The sequence below is a fragment of the Mustela nigripes genome, chromosome X (assembly GCF_022355385.1).
Source record: "Mustela nigripes isolate SB6536 chromosome X, MUSNIG.SB6536, whole genome shotgun sequence".
NCBI lineage: Eukaryota > Metazoa > Chordata > Mammalia > Carnivora > Mustelidae > Mustela > Mustela nigripes.
The window spans coordinates 39,095,062-39,120,142 of NC_081575.1; the positions used below are offsets into that span (position 1 = coordinate 39,095,062).

The 25,081-nt window shown below is 38.7% G+C and overlaps 1 protein-coding gene across 1 annotated transcript in view; it reads left to right on the forward strand.

Moving 5' to 3' along the window:
* The first annotated feature begins 103 nt into the window (after positions 1–103).
* The window catches only part of COL4A6 (collagen type IV alpha 6 chain), a 266,092-nt gene continuing 241,114 nt past the window's right edge, over positions 104–25,081 (forward strand). Inside the window, exons 1-2 of the mRNA XM_059385604.1 lie at positions 104–343; positions 547–598. Coding sequence (XP_059241587.1) covers positions 333–343; positions 547–598 — 63 coding nt within the window. The 5' untranslated portion in view covers positions 104–332. The remainder of the gene's footprint in view (positions 344–546; positions 599–25,081) is intronic.

Sequence of the window (25,081 nt, forward strand, 5' to 3'; positions counted from 1 at the left end):
GAAAGTGAGAAAGACGCCTGGCTGCCCAAGGTAGGGGGGATGATTGACAGCAGGCAGCCCCGCCCCTTTCCCCTCCATTCCTTCCTCTCCTGGTGTATGGAACTATCTTTTTTGAGTGCTGCAAGTTGTAGCGGGCACCGCTGACTGTTTCCCTTTGGGGCACTTCTTATCTAGAAGTTGAGTTTAGTTTCTTCCGAAGTGAGCTACTTCGCCCCCCTACCCGTCCTCCTGATTAAGGAAGCAGCCGCCAAGCATCAGCGTAGCCCTGATGAGCCCGGGCTGTGGAGCCGCTTAGCTGTCTCCCGGGACCCAGCTCTGGAGAAGCCGCAAGCATGCACACTGGGTGAGCTGTTGCTGCCCTGAGCTCCCCTCCCTCTTTCCTACTTTGAGCTACTTTTGCAGGACTGGGACTATACTTGTACTTGTGTCATTGTAGAGGAAGGGGTGGGGGGCAGGCAGCCAAAAGGGGTCGGGAATTATGGCCAGACGTAGGTAGGACCCCGGAGCCTTGAGAGCCCATGTTACTCACACTTCTCCTGTTTTCAGGTTGTGGCTGCTCCTGGTTACGTTGTGCCTGACTGAGGAACTGGTAGGAGCTGTGAGTCTCTTCCCCCTACCCCCCCTTTTCTCTCCTCCTCCTTTGACCCCTTCCCATTCCACCTCTAGTGTTTGTGTAAGGGGGTTACAGAAGGTTGCACTGGGAAACAGTTCACATCACTCTCCTTTCTAGTGGGAGTTAATGGGGTTCTTAGGAATAGAACAGCGTCACGCTTATGCCTTTGGGGCTCAGGCATCTTTCCGTCCCAAAACTTCCTAATGGGATGGGAAAATAAAAGTAGAAGACACAAGAGATACACATTTCTGAGCCTCTTCCCAGAGGATTTTAAGATGACTGACATCTGATGCTTTTCTGTGCATCTACCTCCAAGACAGAAGAAATGTAATTTCCCCCAGTCTACAAGAACATGAATTGGCACACAAATTTGAGAGTGGGAGGAGAGCCCCAGGAGTGGGACTTGAAAGTGCCGTGAAAGTTATGGAAGTTAAACTTAAGTATTTGCTTGTGATCCTTTGACAGTACCAGATGACAACATCTAGACTCTTTAACTACCTGAACTGAACTAATAACACTAGATGATGTTTGGTTCTGTCTGATGTTTCCTTTCACTGGTTTTCTGTGTCATCAGAAAGTTTAGAATACACAAAAAAATCTGCTGGCAGAAATAAAGTTAGCTGCTGAGTTCAAATGTGAAGTTGTTTGACTATTAAGTACTATTTCACTGCTCTATTTAATAAACTGTTAATAGCCAAAATCACACACTGTATAGATGATAGATATTTACCTTGTGGATTTGACAATTTAAAATAATTGGCCATATTTGTAGTACTTGAAATATTTGTAAATACTATATTTATAGAGCCATACTTAATTCAGTGCAATAAAATCAGCTAATATGTTTATGGGGAGAGGGAGGATTACTTTATCCTGGTATGTATCTTTAAGAAAATATCAGAATAAAGTGAAATGATTTCTCTTAAGAAAAGAGAATGATGCCAGAATACTTGACATCTTGTGCCACCCCCCCACCAACTCAGAACATCAGCTCTTATGTAAGTAAATTCTAGACTTTGTAAACAGGAGTATTGATCTACAATTCTGTGTACTTCTCCATCAGATTCCCCCAGTACACAAGTTTAGTTATAGGTTACCTTGAGGCTCAATACTACATTTATTGAAAATGCCAGGTTTTGATTAGTTAACAATTTGTCCAGGAATCTTGCCACTTATAAAAATGTTATGGCTGGGCAGCATACCCTCCAGCTAAACCTTTATTTTCAGATTCTAGCTGATTGTATTCAGTGTACTTTTGGGGGAAAGCATTAACAAATCATTCTAGATAGCTGGAAACTTCCCAAACACTGCATCTTATCTCTTGATATCCGTAAAAGTCACTGGAGGATTATGCTTTAATTCTTAGAAGTATTGAAATGTGTCTCCAAAATCAAGCACTGCTTTGATGTATGGATTTCAGATTCTGTCTCATTGTTTTACAATGTCACCTGCTATATCAGTGTGAGTGACCCTGGTAAGACTAAAATAAACCTTGAGATACACTGACAATATTTTTTTTTTTACCTTATTTACATCCAGAGGTGCTCCTTCACTGCTGTTTACTTCTGCGTCATATCTTTGGCAGTGTAAAGCTAGGAGAGTTGCTGGATAAGTTCTCAAAAGATGACTTTTCTGAGGGGAGGTTTTTTTTTGTATTCCTTCCTTGTAGTAGATTCTCCTGTATATTGGGAAGTTCTCATCTCCTCTCAATTCCAGTTTATCCTCTGGGTTTGTAATGTCTTTCACCTTTCAAATGGCTTTAGCTCTTTGAATTCTCTGTACCTTGACTAATATTAATGAAAAAATAACTTTTAAGTAGATTGACAAGGAACTAGGTTGTACTTTTCTATAAGAAAGTGTGTTCACTGTGAATGTTAAGTTGCCAATAACAGAATCTTGGTGAGCATTTGAAATAGGGTCCTTTAGGTAGTTTTGATTTCTCTTTGTCAGAGTTTATAAAGCAGTGCCACTTAAAGGATGGAAAGCTAAACGTTAAAACCTGGGATTAAAGAATGAGTTTCCATTAAATTTCTTTTAAAAGAGTGATGATCTTCAGTGAGGTGAAATGCTTGCACAATTTATCTGAATGAGATAGAGCCTAGGATTTCAGAATATCCATAATCATTTTTGGTTTTTAAGTACTTGAGGCATAGCACACAAAGATTTATTTAAACATAGTCTCTAACTTGCTAGGATATTACTTTCTCAGACAATGCTGGTCATTATGTTTCTTAAAAGATAAGATACCTAATGATAAATTATTATCTGCATGTACCTGCATTATGTTAAAGAAAAGACTAGAAAGATTCATATCTCACCATAGGCCAACACGTCTAGCAGTTAAAGTATGCAGCCAAAGTAGTCAAGGTCCTTATTTTTTCTTCCCAGTTTGCCTCAAATCTCCTTCTGTAAAAGCTCTAATACAACCAAGCATATTTAAAGTCAAAGCCTAGGGACTGTTATCTGGGTAGAGAAAAGGCAAAAGGGGGAGGAAACATATGTCTGTTTGTCCCCTTCTGCAAAGAGCATAGGTAAATCAAGGTCTGATCGAAATACAAGCTTCTTTCCTTAAAGTTGTGACTTGGCCAAGTTGGCCCTTTCCACTGTGATGTTCAGCCCTAATTGCAGCCATCAAAATATGAATAGAGCGTTAGGGATTTTCAGAGACAGAAAAAGTTTCTTCCTACTCTGAGGATCAAGAGGAATATTTACCTTATTTGAGGTTGTGTCTCTAAGAATTCTTTCTTCAAAAGAAACCAACCTTACTGAGATACAATTTAAGAAACCAACCTTACTGAGATACAATTTAAATAACATAAATTCACCCATTTTATGTATACAATTCAATGATTTTTAGTAAATTTGCCAAGTTGTGCAACTACCGCTATATCCAGTTTTAGAAGATTTTCATCATCCCAGTAAAATCCTTCATATCCAGTCACAGTTAATCTTCATTCCTACCCCTAACTCCAAGAGAACATGAATCTACTTTTCTACCTCTATAGATTTGTCTTTTCCAGGCATTTCATATAAAGAGAATAGAATCATATAATATGTGATCTTTTGTGTTTGGCATCTTTCACTTAGCATGATGTTTTTGAAGTTCTTTCATGTTGTAGCATATATCAGTATTTTACTCTACTGGTATTGGCATTTAATATTGATATTTCATTATGGATATACCTCATTTTGTTTATGCATTCACCAGTTAATGGACATTGGGCTCTTTCTACTTTTGGGTTATTATGAATAATGCTGTTATGAACATTATCATCCAAATCTTTGTGTGGACATTCAATTTGCATTTCTTGAGTAGTTATGTAGGAATGGAATTGCTGGGTCATATGAAACAATTATATTTATATTTATTTAAATATTTTGCCCATTTTAATATTTAGATGTCTTATTATTGACTTTAAGAGTTCTTTGTATATTCTGGTTACAAGTCCTTACATTACAACTTGCAGATATTTTCTCCCAATCTGTGGCTGATGGTTGGTCTTTTCATTTTCTTAATATGAAAATTTAAAGTAGCTGCTTTGCCTTCTAGCAAATATCCTATATCAGCTAGCTGTGAATAATCACAATATATAACATATATATGCATGTATATATGTACATAGAATATGTATCTTGGGTTGACTAAAGATACTGAAATATACATATGAGCACATCATCAAAGGAATCTTCAAATGACTACGTAAATGGTTAACACATAGATGATAATGTAGCTACACTATTGATAGGTCAAATACAAACATATTTTAAGACAAGAGAAGTGGGGAAATAGATATTATTTAATGTGCTACTAAAGAAGCACATTATAGAATTATAGAATTATTTATATATTATATATTATATATTATTATAGAATTATTTATATTTATTTATAATTATAGAATTATTTAATGTGCTACTAAAGAAGCACATTATAGAATTATAATTGTATATCACAAATTTGTTTTATTATATGTTTTGATTATTATATTTCAATATGATTGGTTTCTACTGTAATCCCATGTATTTTACTGAATACATTTAAAAAATTATTCTGAAAAAGAGTCCATAGCCTTCACTAGCCTGCCAAAGTAATCTATGACATGAAAAAAACCCTAGTTATGCAACTGGTTTTTAGAGTAAACAAATTGTCACTTTCTAAGGCTTGTTCAGGAATGAGGGCATTTGCATTTTCTACGCATACCAATAATCTGTTTGATTTTACAGAGTCTCCAGTAAATACACCCCTAGGTACTATAATCTTATAATCAAACCAGATCACAGGAACAAAGTATACTGTTTCCCTAATGACTTCATTAATATAAGAATGAAACAATTCAACATCATATTGTAAGTCCTAGTTAGAGCAATTAGGCAAGGAAAGAAATAAAGGCATCCAAATTGGACAGGAAGAAGTAAAACTGTCGCTATTTGTAGATGACATATTATATAGAGAAAACCCTAAAGACTCCATCAAAAAACCATTAGAACTAATAAATTCAGTAAAGTTTCAGGATACAAAATTAATACACAAAAGTGTATTGTATTTCTTTACCCTATGAATGAACTATCAGAAAGAGAAATAAAGAAAACAATCCCATATACAAGTGCATCAAAAAGAGTAAAATCCCATTGAGTAAGTTTAACCAAGTGGGTGAAAGACCTGTGCATTGAGAACAAGACAGTGATAAAAGAAATTGAAGAAGACACAAACAAATGGAAACGTATTCAATGTTCATGGTTGAAAATAATTAATATTGTTAGAACTTCCATACTACACAAGCAGTATATATAGTCTCAGTGCAATCCTTATCAAAATTCCAGTGTTATTTTTCACAAAAATATTACAAACAATTCTAAAATTCATATGGAACCACAAAAGACCTCAAATAGTCAAAGTAGTCTTAAGAAAGTAGAACAAAACTGAGGTATCACATGCCCTGATTTCAAACTATATTACAGAACTATAGTAATTAAAATAATATGGTGTTGTCATTAAAAAAAAAACCCTAGGTCAATGGAACAGAACACAGAGTCCAGAAATAAACTCATGCATATATGCTCAATTAATCTCTGACAAAGGAGCTAAGAATATACAATGGAGAAATGACAGTCTTCAATAAATGATGTTGAAAAAATTGGACAGCCACATGCAAAAGGATGAAACTGGATCAGTATCTTAGCTCATATCCCAAAATTAGTTCAAAATGGATCAAACACTTAAATAGAAGACCTGAGACCATTAAACTCCTAGAAGAAAACATAGGCAGTAACTCCTTAACATAGGTCTTAGAGATGATTGTTTGAATCTGACATTAAAATAAACAAGTGAGACTCCATGAAACAAAAAAGCTTCTGCACAGCAAAAGAAATCAGTGAAATGAAGATGCAATCTACTGAAGGGAAGAAAATCACTGTAAGTCATATATCTGATAAGAGGCAAATACTCAAAATATACAAAGAACTCATACAACTCAATAGCAAAAACATAAGCAGTCATATTTAAAAAATGGGCACAGGGTCTGAATAGACATTTTCCCAAGGAAGACATACAGATGACCAACAAGTACATAAAAGGGTGCTCAATATCATGAATCATCAGAGAAATGCAAATCAAAACCACAAAGAAATATCATTGCACACCTGTTAGAATGGCTAGTACCAAAAAGACAAGAGATGGGGTGCCTGGGTGGCTCAGTTGGGTGGGTGCATCTGCTTTTGGCTCAGATCGTGATCCCAAGGGTCCTGGGATCAAGTCCTTCATCAAGCTCCTTGCTCATCGGGGAGCCTACTTCTCCCTCTCCCTCTGCCTGACGCTCCCCCTGCTTGTGCTCTCTCTCTTTCTGTCAAATAAATAAATAATTTTTTTTTAAAGAGACAAGATATAACAAGTGTTGGCAAAGCTGTGGGGAAAAGAAAACCCTTGTACGCTGTTAGTAGGAATGTGAATTGGTGTGACCACTATGGAAAGCAGTAATGAAGTTCCTCAGAAATTAAAAATAGAACTACCATGTGATCCAGGAATTCTACTTCTGGATATTTACCCAAAGAAAGTGGAAACACAAATTTGGAAATATACGTATACCCTCATGTTCACGGCAGCATTATGTACAATAGTGAAGAGGTGCAAGTAACTTAATTATCCATTGACAGATGCTAAAGAATTTGGGAGTGCATGGGTGGCTCATTCATTAAGTGTCTGCCTTCAGCTCGGGTCATGGTCCCAATGTCCTGGGATGGAGCCCTGAGCCCTGCATTGGGCTCCCTGCTCAGCGTGAAGTCTGCTTTTCCTCTCCCATTCCCCATGCTTGTATTCCACCCCCCCTCACTCTCTCTGTCAAATAAATAAATAAAATCTTTAAAAAAGAAAAGAATTTGTAGTGCACAATGGAATATTATTTGGTCAAAAAGAATGAAATTTTGCCATTTGCAACAACAGGGATTGGCCTCAAGGACATTATGTTAAATGAAATAAGTCAGAGAGAGAGAGACAAATAACATATGATAAATCTTAAATGCGAAATCTAAAAAAAGAAAAACCGGCTCATAGATACTGTGAACAGATTGGTGATTTCAAGAAGCAGATTGTAGGGGGTGGAAAAATGGGTGAACTGAGGTTTTTATATTTAAAAGAATGAAACAAATAGATTGACATCAATTATCAACATGTGTTGGTTTTTTACTTGCCTCAGTTATAGAGATAGTTCCATAATTTCACCACCATTCTTGCAGGATGAACTTGTCCTATCCTCCAAAGATGACAGACATACACATATAGAAATAACATATTAAGAAAGTGCCATTCTGTATTAAACTATCAAGTCCTTTTAAGCTGACTAAATGTCCCAATGAGGGAGATCATAGGGCTCTAACTTGTTTTAAAATCTAATTAAATGCATATAAAAGACCCAATAAGCATGTTCAAAGGAAACTGGCCATGGGAAAATTAGCTAAGAACAATTATCCACTCTCTTACCATCTTTAATCAATCCCTCTCCTAGGACTTCTCTGGTCTACAAACAATAGTAAAGTCTCTTCCATTATAAAAACAAATAATAATACAAAAAACATAGCTTTATTTTTCTCTGTAACTCTAACCTCCTCAATCCTATTACCACCAAATTCCCACTCATTGTCTACTCTTCTTCAACAACCACTTATCCCTAAGCCTATTACAGTCTAGACAGGCTACTCTCCAAAATTGCCTTCTTTCAAGTTACTAACGGCAGCCTAACTATCAAGCCCAATGGATTCTTTTCATTCTATCTGACAACCTATCGGGGTTTTTCCCCAGGTTTATTGAGAAATAACTGACATACATCACTGGATGGCTTACAGCATGATGATTTAATTTATACATGTTGTGAAATGATTACTGCAATAGGTTTGGCAAACATACATCTTACATAGATACAATAAGAAGAAAAGAAAGAAAAATGTTTTAAAAATGTCCCTTTGTGATAAGAACTCTTAGAACTTATTCTCAACACCTTTCCCATATGGCATACAGCAGTGTTAGCCAGAGTCATCATGTTGTACATTACATCCTGATTTACCTTGTAACTGAAAAGTTCGTGCCTTTGGAACACCTTCCTCCAATTCTCCCTCCCCGCATCCTCTGCCTCTGGTAACCACAAGTCTGATCTCTCTACTGTAGTGCTTTGCATTTTCCAGTTATTCTGAAACTGCCTTTGCTTCTTTTTTTTTTTTTTTTGCCTTTGCTTCTTTGACTTTCAAGACACTATGTCTCATTGTTGCTCCTTGTACTTCTCTGATATTTTTATTTTATTCATTCAACATTTATTTGTTGAGAAAGCACTGTATTCTGAAGAGTGTGTCAGGCTCTGATGACACAGTGGTGAACAAATCAAGTGTATCTTTGCTGTCATGGAGCCTATAACCTTCATTATTCTCTGGTCCTAAAATGGGGCTTTTTTGTTGTTGTTGTTCTCAGCATGTTATCCTTTGCCTTCTTGTTGCCCCAACAAGTTTAACTCTGACTCCTATACATTGATGACTATAAATTCATATTTCCAGCCCAGACAAGTCTTTTGAGCTCCAAATCTATATTTCCAATTACCTAGTCAGCTTAGATCTCAATTAGTTGATACATACAAAACACTTAAAACAATACCTGGAGATGCCTGGATGGCCTCCTTTGGTTAAGTGTGGACTCGTGATTTTGGCTTAGGTCATGATCTCTGGGTCCTGAGGTGGAGCCATGCATCGGGCATGGCACTATGCATGGATCCTGCTTGGGATTCTCTTTCTTCCTCTCCCTCTGCCCCTCCCCCTGGCACTCGCTCTCTCTCTTTCTCTCTTGAATTAATTAACTAATTAATTTGAAATCTATATAAAACAATGCCTGGAGCACTCAAGCAAAACCAGCTATTATTATTTTCTATTGCCCCAAATACAATGTGTCCAAAAATGAAACTGTTTCCCAATCCTTTCCATGACACTCCAACCTCCCACTCTCATTTTTTTAATCTTTGTAAATATCACCATCTCCCCAGTTTCAAGCAAGAAACTATAGAATCGGCTACTAACTCTTACTATCTCCGTCCTTCTCACCAAGCTCCAATAGTTTTACCAAAAATCTGCAGAATCTAGATTGATTCCAAACCTCATCATCATATATAAACAGCCTCTTAACTACTTTTGCTAACTCCTGACTACATTCTAATCTCTACGTGGCCACCAGAGTATTTTACTAACAGTAAACCCAATTATGTTATCTCCAGATTTCATACCTTTGTTGGTTTTTGTTTCTTCCAGTATTAAAATGCATACTTCTTAGCTTGCCATAATATTTAAGAACTTTCATTTTCTGGCCTCAACTACCTTTCCAGCCTCGTGTCTGTGTGCTCTTTCCTGCCAACCCTCCTTCTCAGTGTGTTTTTTCCTGCCAACCTTCCTTCTCAAGCTCATAGTGTAACTTACACTTCATTCAGATTGAATGTCTCTCCATTTCCAAACTACCTTGTGTTCTTTCCCACATCTTTGCATTTGCATATGCTGTCCTCCTGATCTAGAATGTCTCTCCATTATTTACACTTTCTCCTCTACCTAGTGAACTCCTACTCGATCTTTAATACCCAGATAAAATGTTATTTCTTCTATGAAACCATCCCAGACCTCTTTAGAAAGAAGTCATTCTTCTTTCCCCTGGATTCTAAGGCTCTTTGGGCCTATTTGGTAGCATCTGCCATGTAGTCATGATAGTTCTGTGTTTATATATCTGTGTTGCCCCCTTCAGCCTTGGACATACAATATCCAGGATATGACCAAGCATTTAGTAGTGGATTGAAAGATGACTTTCAAATGAGTAAGCAGATTTATTCCTAGTGGCCTGCAGCAACTGCATTTTCCTTACCTGTCTTGGCAATTACTAATGTTAACTCTAATAACAATTGCTTCGATGGCAAAATAGCCATTTTTTGATGGTATAATGTTTAAGAGAAAGGACTCTGGAATCAGACTTCTGTTGGAATACTGCCTCTTGTCCACTGACACTTCCTACCTGTGTGACTTAGGGCAACTCATTTTATTTTACCTTTTGGAGACTCAATTTTCTCATCAGTAAAAATAGGGCAATAGCACCTTCCTCCTGAGAGTAGTGTGCGATTCAGAAGAAAAAACATAAATGACATTACCATTCACAAGGTAAGTGCTAAATCCCTACTCTACAACCCCCCACAGGTATTCTTTATTTCTTTTATTGCTGACAGAAAATTTAAAAAAGATTCCTCGATTTTGGTAACTGATATATGGCAAGGTGAGAAAAAGGAAGATGTCAGAGAAGACTCCCTCACCCATAGAATGTACGTCTGGAAGGATGGCTATGTTTCCCAGTTGTCCCCCTTATTTCTCTTCCACCTCTTTAATAATGACATATAATTTCTAGTGCCTTAAGTTGGCAAAGTATTCTTCTCAGTTATATTATTAGCTGCTCAAAGCAACCCTGTGAAATACACAGGGCAAATATTCTCAGCCCAGAGAGATGAACTGATTTACCCAAGAGCACAGATCCAGCCAATGGCAAAATTGGGGTTAAAACCAACTACTGTGCTGTCTCTTGACTTCAGGCATTTTATCATCTCTTATCTGGACTCCTACAACAGACCTGACTGTTCTTCTGGTTTCAGTCTTCCGCTGCCTCCTACCTTTGTTCCCAATAACCATCCTCTGCAAGCAAAGGACCTATTCTAAAACATAAATATGATCGTGCTGCTCCAATATTTGTGAAAGCTGACTGTACCCATCGTCATTTGGCCCTGCCTACCCATCCCACTCCATCTGCTGTCACTGTTCTCATACTGATGTTTAGGTCACAGTTATACTTTTGGTGTTGGCTCAACATGCCATGCATCATCAGTCCTCCTGCTTTTCCTTCTGTTTGAAACACCCTTCTCTTCTTCTCCCCTGTTTTCCTCCTGTGTCTGCAGATGGACATATTATTCTTCCCTTCAGGCCCACTCTAGTGAATAATTTTCTGAAGTGTCTCCTTTCTATTCTTCCATCCCTCCTTGTGTTTTGCCTCCTTTCCTTCCTTCAAAAAATTGGTATTTCATGCCTACCATGTGCCAAACACTGTGGTCATCCCTGTGGTTTGAAGGACCATGCCAAGCACTAGGTGGCTAGAGCCTGGGGAGGGGGAAGCTCAGGGAGGTTGGCAGAGCATGGTGTAAGATGAGGCTGGAGGAATAGGAAAGAGCAAGACCTGCCCTACACTCTTTTTGCTCCCTGACTCCCCAGAGCACATACCTAATATCTGTAAGAAGATCTGTTTCTCTAGATGGAGGATGATAGGCATTAAGGTTATTGCTGATCACCTACTCTGTGCCCAGCACTGACAAACTCTTTATGCATGGAGGGCTCACTTCTGTGGCACACAGATGCCTGTTCCAAGTTTATAAAATTTGGGAAAGCCATGAGGCATATGTCTCTTCTCGAGCTCTTTTTGGGTTCCATGTTTAAGTCTGGAGGTCTATTTCTCTATTTATTTTTTCATTTATGGATTATAGTATGGTTAAAATTTTTTAAAAACATCTGGAGCCAAATGTTCCTAGGTTCAAATCTAGACTCCAACACTAACTATGACCTTAGGACAAATCACTACATTATTAGCTATAAAATCATTGCTGAGGTTATCCTTCTCTAATCATCACTGTTACTGCCTATATATCAGAAATGAGTGGTGAGCCCATTTGGGGGACACATGACAGTAAATTGCTAAGATATTTGTTGAATTTATTTTTCAAGCTTCCTAGGAGAGAAGGAGGGTTAGAATTGGTACATTTGAGTTTCCTCCATAGCCACCTCTACCTCTGCTGTCCTACCTTTGTGACCTCTTGCGGAGACCACGGTCCCAACTGAAGATTATGTCTGCAGGGATCTCCCCAGGCATCTTTGAAGTCCCAGTTCTCCTTTGTCTAGCAACAATAGGGCTAGTTTGCCAGTATTTTTCAATCTGGTTCACTTGTACCAGGCAGGAGTTGGGGCTCTCCAGTGGAAATTTCCCTGGCCAAAAAGCTCTATAAGATTTACCTCCTAGAGATCAGGCTTTCCCAGAAATGTCTGGAACTGTGGTCAAGAGGCTGAATTGGTCCTTTGGGAGACAGATTTTCTGCTGAGGAGGAGATGAAAGTTAAGTGGGATTTCTCCTTGTTCTCTATCTTTGAACGACCATTTTTCTTTACCCAGAGGGAAGAGGGTCGTCAGAGAAAAATCTAATATGCCTAGAATCTAAACTCTGTGAGTGTAGCAGATCCCTTAAAGATGAGGATTAACTTTAGACTTATGAGATTTATGTGACCTTGCCTTGGAGATAAGATTAAGTTTCATAAATACTTACCAGCACCTAGCATGCAAGTAGATACCACAGCATGCCCAGAGATAATAATGTTCATGTTGATGTTGATAATGATGTAGAAAAAGAATTATTAGAGCATTTTTCAAAATTTCCAGCAGTAGACCCTTTTCTCCCCAAACAAAATTTCATATGATCCCCCACATAGAATCCAAACCAAAATTTGCCAGGGAGTCAGTTTTTTTTAAAACATTTATATATTTGTAAACTCAGTAAGAAGGAAGAGACTGAGAAAGAACAAAAACAAAAACATCTGAAATTGAGAGAATGAGCAGTCTTCGTCTCGTTTCTGTTTTATTTTGGTTGTATAGTGTGGAGAAAATTGTGATGTACCCAAATAGTGTACATCATGGGATGAGAGCTTTTTTGTTTAATACTTGGTCTTGCTATGTCAAGCAACACTTGGTCCTGCTATGTTATGTTTAACACTTCAGTTAAACAGATGTAGTAAGAAAATCTATATTTTCAGGTCTACAGACACTAGTTTCTTCTCTCTCTTCTTTCTCTCACACAGGCACATAAATACACAGTGTTAACTTGGCAAGATACATTAACATAAATGGTGGTTTCCGATGAGTAAATGTTTGATATGCAGTCCATTTGGATGCCGCATGCTGTGTTTTATTACAGTTTTTAAATGGTTTAAAATACATTTTTCACATGAAATTAAAATCAGATGTTGTGGAGCTGTCAAGATACCACCATGATTTTAAAACACTGAATTATGTAATAATTGGGCATTAAACTTCATAGGACTTGGGGCGCCTGGGTGGCTCAGTGGGTTAAGCCTCTACCTTCAGCTCAGGTCATGATCCCAGGGGCCTGGGATCGAGTCCCGCATAGGGTTCTCTGCTCAGCAGGGAGCCTGCTTCTCCTCATCTCTCTCTCTGTGCCTGCTTCTCCTCATCTCTCTCTCTGTCTGTCTCTCTGCCTATTTGTGATCTCTCTCTCTGTCAAATAAATAAATAAAATCTTTAAAAAAAAAAAAACTTCATAGGACAGAATGAGGAGCCATAGAAGGTGAAAGAAGAAAGAGGTCCTTATGGGTTGTAATTGGGGAAAGTTTTGCAGAAGTAGGATTTGTGCCAGGCCTTAAGGGACGAGTAGAAAATGAGTGATAAAGGCAGATACTGTATGTTCTCTGTGTTCCCGGACATCTCTGATTGCAAGCTTTCTTCAGGTCTTTAGAAATCTATTTGTCAGGAAACATGACTCAACTTTGATTTAAAAAGGTAGCCCGTTGAATCCTCAGAGAGACAACTTATCAGAGCCTGAACAAAAATATGGAGGAGGTATCAGGATGCAGCATCTTTGAGGAAATTAGGAAAAGGCCCTTTCCTCTCGGCAGTCATAGTTCCCTGCCATATCTCACTCCTTGCTTAACAGTGAGCCATCTGGATTCCAGTTCCCACTTGTGCTCACAGTCAAGTTTCCTTTTGCAGGAGACCCCATAAACAAGCATACACTGTGGACCTAGCAGGAATGAATATGTTTAAGTGAGCCCTCCATGCAGTGGAGGGAAATGACTATGGGTAGTTGGAGCAGGGTCAGGCCATGGAAGTCTTAAAAGCCAGGCAGAGAAAAGAACTGGGTGACAAAGCGCTGTCCTGAATTCTATGGTCAGTGGATCTTTTGCCCATTCTTACACCAGACAATTTGCCTGTACATATAACTCCCTATATAGTATATATCAAACATAAATACACATACCAAGAGTCTTCTTTTTTATTTACATTTTTGTTATAAAGACAAATACTAGCTTTAACCAGTTTTGTTTTGTTTTGTTTTTGTCTTTAGTTTTTTTCCTCTATGTATTATACTCCTAAATCACTACTTTTATCCTTCCCCTGCTTAAGAAGTTGTAACATCAGGATATCTGGGTGGCTCAGTGGGTTAAGCCCCCCTGCCTTCGGCTGAGGTCATGATCCTGGGGTCCTGAGATCAAGTCCTGTATCGGGCCCCTTGCTCAGTGGAAAGTCGCTTTCACCCTCTGCCACTCCTCCCACTCATTCTCTTTCACTCTCTTGCTCTCTTGCTTGTTCTCTCTCTGTCAAATAAGTAAATAAATTCTTTAAAAAAAGTAGTTGTGACTTCATCTAGATGCCTTCTCAATTAAAAAATTCAGTTTCTCAGGGCACCTGGGTGGCTCAGTGGATCATGATCTGAGCCAAAGGCAGAGGCTTAACCCACTGAGCCACCCAGAAGCCCATAAAAGTCACTCCTTAATCAGTAAAACTGAACTGCTTCCCTTGAGTTCTTCATGGAACTACCAGTAGCATCTTACCCTTGACTCACTTGTCCTTCTAGACTCTCTCCTTCTGCACTTTGTGGACATTATTCTGTTTCCTCATTTGAAAAATATCAGAGCTACCTCTTATGGTGGTGAGGATTAGCTATAACGTTCATAAAGTGCCTCATCGTTGTATGTGCTTTGGGAAATTGTAGCTACTATTGGCATTTCATTCTCATAGCACTGTGGTGCAGCTTATCATCTCCCAGATCCCCACCCCCCCCAATTTAAGGCATTGCTAGTGGACAGAGATCATGCCAAGAAGACAGTCTGTAATTACCACCAGCTTCCTGCCGTGCTGTTCGCTAGCCTTGTCGTAGCCCCTATACTTATTAATAGTCCTGGTTAGGGCAGGATCCATGATCTCTAGAATCTTAAGGAGAAAATAATTTAGATGGAGACCAGTGAGCCTTACATTACATACAGATATACTTTTAATTTCATCCCCCAACATTTGTGATATTCTTCTCATCCTGGTCACCTTTAAGAGCCTCCAGTGGGGAAAAGGTAATTCTTCCTTCCTTGTTCATTCAGCTTTTTTGCCCACTCTGCTACTAAATAGACAGACAAAATGAAGGTGCCAGCTCTGTTACGGAGGACACCTGCTGGCTACAAACTGGCCCAGAGCCTGTTATTCTGGACAGGCCATTGAAGAGCCATATGACTTTCAGTCACTATTTACTTGGAGCAGAATGAGAGCAAGGATTTATATCAAGTTACCAGTCTCTTGAGCCTGCCCTGTCCCGAGTTGTCCTCTTTATTTTTCACGTCCACTATTAGCTGCCAGTAACAGTGACATACTTCTGTTCATATCCATAAAGGAACCTTATGAAACATCAGGACACAAACCTCTGAAAAGCACCAAGACCCTTAACTGGGACTCGTCTGATGAGAGAAAAGCCATCAAGCTCTTTTTCCCCCCTCTGTTAGGAAGAGTGCTTGGCCTCGTAACTGCCATCCCTCAGTCAGAATGAGACAGGTTATGTTGCTACAGCAAATGACTCCCAACATCACAGTGGCTTAAAATAACAAAAGTTTATTTTTTGTTTACACTGCATATCTATCATGGGTCAAATGGGGGACATGATGTGGTCCTCAACCTTGGACCAAAATGGAGCAGCTGTCATCTGGAACATCACTCATTATGTGACAGAGGGAAAGAGAGCTCTGAACGTCTCACCCTGTGCCACCAATTAAATCTTATTTATCCAGCAGACACATGTCACTTTTTTTTTTCATTTATCATTGGAGAGCTTTGATCAGGGGATCAATTGGAGACCAGAAAGTGCAATCCTACCATGTCTGCTGAAGGTGGAGAGCTGAAAATAGTCAGTCACACTGTTACTTCATGTGCCCTGTGGGAAGGCATCGCTGGTCTCACCAGCCCGGTCCCTTTCCCTGGGATCATCTTACTAAATCACTTCCTTTCAATTTCACTCATTCCTGTTTTCTTGCTTCTGCAGAAATCAAGCTACTTCTTATGAGTTTGATCATTATTGTTCAAACCATAGGCTGTGTTGTTTAATGCAAGGTGTTTTTTGCCCCCTTGATTTCAATCCCTTCTGCCTCTTTGGTGTCCCTGTAGTGCAGCACTGTATGCTGCAGTAGTATACAAAGGTGTTAACCCAGAATAATTTTATTTCAATAACATGCTCTTTTTAAATTTTTGATTAACTTTTTAAATTTAATTAAATGTTAATTTTTAATTAACATTTAATATATTAGTGGTTTCAGAGGTACAGGTCGATGATTCATCAGTCTTATATAATACCCAGTGTTCATTATATCACATGGCCTCCTTAATGTCCATCACCCAGTTACCCCATCCCTCCACCATCCACCTCTCCATCAACCCTCAGTTTGCTTCATGAGATTAAGAGTCTCTTATGGTTTTTCTCCCTCCTGATCCCATCTTGTTTCATTTTTTTCTTCCCTACTCCCCATAAGCCCCCTTACTGCCTCTCCAATTCCTCATATCAGTGAGATCATATGATAATTGTCTTTCTCTGATTGACTTATTTCACTTAGCATTATACCCCCTAGTTCCATCCATGTTGTAGCAAATCACAAGATTTCATTTTTGATGGCTGAGTAATATTCCATTGCGTGTGTGTGTGTGTGTGTGTGTGACATCTTCTTTATCCATTCTTCTTTATCCTTTGTTAATGGACATCTAGGTTCTTTCCATAGTTTGGCTATTGTGGACATTGCTGCTATAAACATTCGGGTGCATGTGCCCCTTTGGATCACTACATTTGTATCTTTAGGGTAAATACCCAGTAGTGCAATGGCTGGGTCATAGGGTACCTCTATTGTCAACTTTCTGAGGAACCTCCATATTGTTTTCCAGAGTGGCTGCACCAGCTTGCATTCTCACCAGCAGTGTAGGAGCGTTCCCCTTTCTCCACATCCTTGCCAACATCTGTTGTTTCCTGACTTGTTAATGTCTAAAATGCTGTCTTTTGGACTCTTCCTCACATCTTGCTGTTTACTGTTAGAGTAACAGAAGAGCTATAATTCTGTGATCCTCTGACCATGGGGTGGGGTTAAATGACTTGCCTAAGGGCAGATAGGTTGTTGGTATCAGAGGAGCCTGAACTAGAACTCAGGTTTTCTGACTCAGAGTCTGTTTTCTTTTTATTACACCAGGTCCTATTTGAAATAAAGTTATATAACTGGCGGCTGTGTAATTTACTCCAGAGATGACTGGTAACAGAATCTGGTCTTTAATCTTACACAGAAAGAATTTTCCATTTAAACATCTCCTTTTGAGTATTTCAATGTATTCCATGTCATAAAATCAGATTCCTGAGATTCCTATGCCAATACATTTGTATTCTTTCTTTAAGCAAACAAAGTAGCCCTGAGTGAATCAATGACATGATCCTGATTATCTGTAAAACTCAAACAAATAAGGACTTTCAGCACCTCTGCTGCATCTCAATCTAGAATAAGGCATTGCGTACATTGTGTTAGTGCAGGTTTGTTTCTTGCTAGTATTCGGAATGTGATACAATGTTCAAGGATTAAAACTACAAATAACATCAAAAGCCTAGTGAGAGTACTATTGCATGTACTGTGTCTGCCTGTCTCAATTTGTCAAAAAAATATTTTTAGACTTCTTGAAGCTCTGTTTTTTTTAATATTTAATTTATTACTTGTCAGAGAGAGAGAGCAAACACAAGCAGGGCAAGCAGCAGACAAAAGGGGAAGCAGACTCCCCACTGAGCAGGGAACCTGATGCGGGACTTGATCCCAGGACCCTGGGGTCATGACATGAGCTGAGGCAGGTGCCCAACTGACTGAGCCACCCAAGCATCCCTTGGAGGTCATTTCCATGTGAACTGCTATGTATTTTTCTCATGTATACTTTGCCATAAAGCTCTTCAATAATGTTTCTTATTTTAACCAAATTTACTATTGCTGATGGCTTTAGAAAAAGCCCTAGCCAACGAGGCTGTCACTAAAGATCATAGTTGATAAGGGAGACATCTTTAATATAAAGACAAATCTTAACACACATGTACTGAGTTCTTGTCAAGCTATCAACCAAATATCACATGGGTGGGCTGCAGGTACCACGGGTATCTACAGGTACCACAAAACTCAGGGCTTAGTAGAGGAATAGACCATTGAGTTTCTTTGATTTTTAGTTTTTGGGTTTTTTTTTTATTAAATTCAATTAGCCAACATACATTACATCATTAGTTTTTAGTGTAGTCCTCAGTGATTCATTAGTTGTGTAATACCCAGTGCTCATCACATCACGTGCCACTGAGTTTTTACAGACATCTATTTAAAGAATGCCACACAGAACCTGTTAGAATAATATTGTGAACTGTTCTAATACTTTGTCTTCTGGCATCAGGTGATCTTGATTACTCTTCTGACACTAAAACCTGAGATTACTGTCATCTATAGAAGCCCAAGGCAAGATATCTGAAGACAGTAGATAGTGGTGCAAAGTCAAACTCAATTTCATTCATGGTGTATCTGTATAGATAGAATATCTTCTGTACTATTTGTCGTGGCTGGCGCGACAAATCAACCAGGAACGTGAGGGTAAGAGGATGAAGAAAAGAACTCAAGAGGCAAAGAGGTGGGGGCAGGAGGAGCACTGAGGAGGACGTCCAACAGTGCTAAGTTTATTCAAAGCATTAAGGCCATATATGTAGTGATATTACAATAGGAGAAGCAATATACCTGTGTCTAGTTAAACAACCATGAGTTCCCTTAATAAGTTTCACACTTGACAATAAGCAGACCTCGTGACGCCAAATGGCTGAAGCCAGTACAGGTGTTCTGCATTGATACAACAAACCTGAAAGTAATTTAGAGAAAGAAATTCTTAGACCCAGCATTGTTCTATTAGGATCTATCCATTATATCAAATTGCTTGAAAGCTGGAAAAGTACTGTTGCTTCTCATATTGTGTTCTAACAACCTTTGGGTGTCAGCAAAAATATTCTTGGGGATCTACAAGTTCTTAAGATTAAGAAACATTCTTATAATGTCAAAGTGCTAATAATTCTTCTCAGTGTTCACTCTTGTACTCAAGTTGCATTCATTTACCAGTACTTATCTTTTATATTATTTTTTAAAGATTTATTTATCTATTTGAGAGAGAGAAAGGGAAAAAGAGAGAGAGAGAGAGCATGAGCAGGGATAGGGGCAGAGGGAAAGAATCTCAAACAAACTTCTCACAGATGATCTCTCATGAGATCATGATCTGAGCAGAAATAAGAGTTGGACACTTAACCAACAGAGCCATGTAGGCACCCCACCACTTGTCTTTTAACATGGGAATGCATTATCAGAAGGGTTTTTTTTTTAATAAAATAAGATTTAACTCTCTTATGTCAGTGTTTCCCAAATAGATCCATGAATCCATTCTAGAGTTTCTTGCCATTCTGAAGGATGAGAAATACCACTCTAAGGGAAGAACATGGAGTTTTATCAAACGTGTTGCCATGGAAACAAATACATAGGTCCTGAGGTTTATACTAGTTGTACCCTCAGTAAACAGAATGTGGACATTCTGGTGAAGCTAAAAGCTTTCTGAAGAATATGAGATTGAAAGTGGTGGTAAATAAGATTAGAAAGGTATAAAGGACTGGATTGTTTAAATCAAAACGTGATATTTTACTGTAAGGTTGAGGAGTCTGCACTTTTGTATTTTCTGTCAGTGTGATATTGTTTTATGTGAGATTAGGGGTGTTGTAAATGTGGGTTCTATAAACATGGTAGGTTTGGTAGGAGAATATTTTGGAAGTCATGTGCTACTCTGCATGTGTAGGGTAGAGGCCTGCTTGAAAACCTAGGTAGGATTCTGTACTGGTTTTAATAATTGTATAGGTAAAATAACATTTTCTTTATTTTTGTCTCCATTAGTAAAGAATTGAAATTGACAACAAAGAAGGATTTAGTCCTTTTTTGTCATCCAGAACTGACCATTATTTAAATTTTATGCCTATGTTACATGGAACAATAAATCAGCTACAGGTTGGACTCCCCTCTGCTGACACACGGGTTACTTAATGGCAGTCAGAGGATTCCAAGTAGGCTTTGGAATGGAAACTTACTAGAGCTTTCATTTCTCACTACAGACCTCTTAAAAGCAAGAGCATAGTTTAAACCATTGTGTACAAATGCATACTGCTACTGCTAATATGATAACAATAGCAAAATGAAGATGATGTATATGCCAGCCATTGTACTAAGAACGTTATTTACAATTTTATTTTATAGTAAACCCAAGGGGAGTAGTGTGATGGGACTTTCCTTCTTTGCCTGCTTGAGGTGCTGTTGGTATCAGATAATGTACATTAGTGGAAGCCCCTAGAGCTCATCTGTTTGTATTTCATTCTGGCTGTTTCCCCTTTCTCATCTACCAGTGTGGGTTGCTACTTCCATAATTCTCACTCCCATATCACAGTATGACCTTTTCATCAGCACCTAATATTCATATGCAGTTAACCAAATCTCTTTTATGGGTGCCATCTAATTTACCCTGGCAAAACACTATGAAATAGGAAAGAAAAATTTTATGGAGTATTACACTCATTTTGGATGAAGAAATGGAAGCTCAGGGACTTATTTTTATTTGCTTAAAGTACAAGTCTTTATCACATTGCCTTCTCCTATTGTTTTACTCAATCTTGACCCTTGACTCCATTTGCACTATTGAAAGTATATTCATCTCTCTCTCTCTTTTGCTTAAGAAGGAGAAAGAAACTAATCTTCATTATCTATATCCTTCACCCAGCATGATGTCAGGCATACAACAAGCACTTACTAAATGCCTGTTGACTTGGCCTACTAGATTTTATATTTAAATGGAGAAGGGCCAGGAGAATAAAATAAACTTCAGGTAAGGCTTGCTGTTATTATGTGGCTGTTCATTAAGCTGAATAATCTCTAAATATTCCTAGGAACTCTCTACTATGCAAGGGTCCCAAGTATTTTACCTGACACTTATTACACTCTGTTTAAAATTAAGCTTTTATAGATCCATTCCTTTGGTCATTGATACCCCTAAACATTATCTTAATATATATCTAGAAAGTATAAGTCACATTTATACATTAATACTAATTGGCTTAAATTTTTGCTGAGAATCTGGCTAGAGTTGCTTTGAAGGAGGTAGAGGGTTATTTTGGAGCATGGATCACTACTGGGGAGAGTTTTGAGACGTACATTAAGAAATTGTTATCTACTCTAACAACTAATATTTATTATAATTATAATTATAATAAATGTTTATTATCTACTATGATGACAGTTATCTGCTATAGTAACTAATAATTGCTGAGAATAAACAGTGTGCCAGACTCTGCCTTCATTACTATTATTACCCCATTTTACCAATGAGATACCATGATTCAGAAAAGCTGAACAACTTGCTGAGGGTCACAAAGCCAGTAAGGGGCAGAACTGGGATTTCACTGGAGGTCTGGCTAACCCACATCTGCATTCTTAATCATTACTGTGCACTACCTAATCAGTGGGAGTGAAGAGAGGCAGGAAGAAGAATGGAAAAGATATATATTGCTAGGAAGATACCCAAGCCAAACATTGACTGAGGTCACAATGGAGACTCCAAATCTGTGGACTTCTGTCCTGTGGCAGGTATCCTGGCCTGGATGCCTGTAGGTAATCACCTCTCTCCTTCAGCATTACAGGCTATGTTCCCTTTATTTGTTCTTTACCCTCTTTGGTCTTCACTGTTGTTTTTCAAGTAAAGCTGAACAATATCGTCAGATCTCCTTTGTATAAGTCTTATCTTCAATGTGCAGCTAAAAATGTGTTAATTATAAATTCTCATCATGGAGGCTACAGGAGCAATGCATAACACATAATGAAGTTTGTTTTTACAACTGGTAAATCGAAAGTTGGATTATTCTTTCAGAGGGAACTTTAAACAACCCATTCTTCACAGACCAGAATGGTGAATAATAATAATGATGATGGCATTGCCTTTACACCTCTATTTAGGGCTTTCATATGTTATCTGATTTGAACCACTCACCAGTTATTTGAACCACTCACCAGTTACCTATGTGAGATAGGTAGGGATTATTATACCCATCTTACAGATGGAAAGGACTGAGATTTATCAATTTTAAGTGGTCATCTGGCTGATAGGTAGAAAAGCCATTTACAGAGCCACAGTCTGAATCCATTGACCATCCAACAATTCCGCATTTGCTTTTCTGCCCATCCTGTGACTTTGATACATCCCAGTCCACAAAGAGATCTGCTATTTTATTGTAGGCCTCTCTTTGAACTAAATAAATGGTACAGGCAATTGAGTCCTAGAGTAGTCAGTTGGGGTAGTTAAGGGGAGAGGTCATTTGGGAAGAAGATAATCAGGAAAGTTTCATTGGAGGAAATGAAATTTGAGTTGTAGGATGGTTTATCAAGTTCTCTCCTTCTTTGATAAATCCTGTAGATGGGAAAGGGATAGGTTTTCCTGATTCTAAATTGATGGGGTATAGGAATATGCTAATAGGAAAGGTTGCATGTGTGTGTGTGTGTGTGTGTGTGTGTGTGTGTGTGTGTGTTGGCAGTAACGTTTGTAGACCTTTCAAAAGTAGGTTTATGTGAAATGCAGTAGTTGGAGAGAAGAATCTTACTTATATGCCAAGATTCATTCAAATTGCATTACCTTGGCAAAGCATGCTATAACCATTCTTATATCTGAAATTCTCTAATAACTGAAGTCTAGACCAGAGGTTACAAACTAGTGACCCGTGGTTCAAATCTGGTTCAAAGACAGGTTTTGTTTTCACCAGCGCTTCTGTATGCTAATTATAGGATTTTATTGGCTTTCTTGGAGAGGAGGGCAAACCTTTGAGACCACAGGTTTGCCACAACACCCCCACCCCCTTCAACAAGGTCTTCCAGATGCTCTGGCGCAATGAAATGCAACTATACCAGGATATTCAGATTTCAGCTGTTCGTAGCTAAGGACTCGTGTGGTTCACTGAGCAAAATGACCCTCTTCTTCCTCAGCATCAATGTAGAATATACTTGGGAATGGTCTCAGCATTAGTGTCTTCCCAGTTGGAGAGAAAATAGAAAATGGCACCCAGCTTTCTGAGAGATTAGATCACTGTCTTATTATATTTCTTTCCGCCTCAGAGCATCTTCCACTGAAATTGATTAAAGTCTTGTAGTTAACAGGCAGATTGAATATAATCTTTTCCTCCTCAACCTATTAGTCACTGACTACTGAGCATAACTCTGAGAGGTTTCATTAGAGAGTTTTATGATTAAAAATCATCATACACTGCATTTTCCATGTCTCTATGAATTTCCCTTTGCTCAGTGCAGTGGCCATAGGCTTAACCCTCAACCCATGTACTTTGTAGCAAATGAGACGGGGAGAGAATGAAACCTTTAATTAGTGTCTCTTGATAACGTGATGGTTCTGAACAACTTTGCACAGATGAGAACCACTAGATACTATCCACAGTGTTCCTGAAAACCAGTAGTCACAGATGTTTAACTCCTGCATTGCCTTCCATCTCTGTGAACCTCCAGAGGGCCCTGGGCCTAGGCTGGAAAACCAGTTCTGACTGGACTATACAGAAACCAGGCAAAGCCAGTGCATCCTAATTCTAGCAAAGCAGTGGAAACTGCCTAAATGCCACTGGAAGCATGGCAGGTCAGATTATCCCATTCCTTTGGGATTCTGCAGAACATGCTAATTCAGTTCAGATGGACTCATCCCAGTGTTATGATTAACTTTGTAAGCCAGGCAATCCAGTGACTCATTTCCTTCAAGGAGATTATTTTCCTTCTTTTAAAATGTGTTAATATTAAATCGATCATCTTCTTACACTTGAATTTTAACATTAATCCTTTCATTTGGAGATGCACATGATTGAGACATGACGATCCCCAAATAAAACCCTTTCACCTTGGGTTACTCTAATGGAAGCAGCCATCCTCCTGTGTGCCTGCCATGGAGGCTACTGAACATTCCATGTATAAAATCTACTCAGCTTTCCCCAAATAAGAGCTAATGGGTCAAATAATAGACCGCCCTGCCATGACTAATGAGACCTTTCAAAAGAAAGTTACTTTCTTCACTTTGCTTATTTGCCATACCCACCCCGAATCAATTCCACGGCACTCCAGGCTGTGCAGATGTTTTGATCGTGTCAGAATTTTGTCAAATTAGCTGTAGCATGAAATCCAGTGTGTTCTTTTCCTGGATCCGGGAACTGCTGCTGTTGTACGTGGTTGTTTGGCTAAAAGCTGTGTACCCACTTGAATCATTATATGTTGCCTGCCAGAATTCCAGAAACTTTCCTATGTCAGCTGGGTTCCCTTTTCATTCAGTGGTCTATGTCCCGGAGGTGGTGGCATGCTGGAGGCTCACGGGAGAGGCAAAGGCATGTCAGTGCTTTTGTTAGCTTAGTGGGTGCAAGGGTGGGCTGGAGCAATCCTTTCCTCACAGATCTACAAACCAAAAATGGCCCCTCAAATGGCACGTGATAATGATGATGTTCCCTGACCTTTCACCTGTTCTTCCTCATTCCTTAAGAGTTTCTGGCAGTTCTGGATTCAGTAGAGTGCTCCTTCATACCCAAGCCTTAAGATATGTTAAGCAGTGAGAAACTCTCTGTGTTTTCGAATTTCCAGTGAGAGAGACAAAGAAACTCTGGCCAGTGGATTGCAATGCATCTGATATTTCTGAGAGAACATAAATCTTTGTCCTATGTTGTGCCAGATCCTCTAACTAATATAATTAGAGTCAGTAGTAATAAACCAGTATTTACAATAGTTGTTTGGGGAAAGC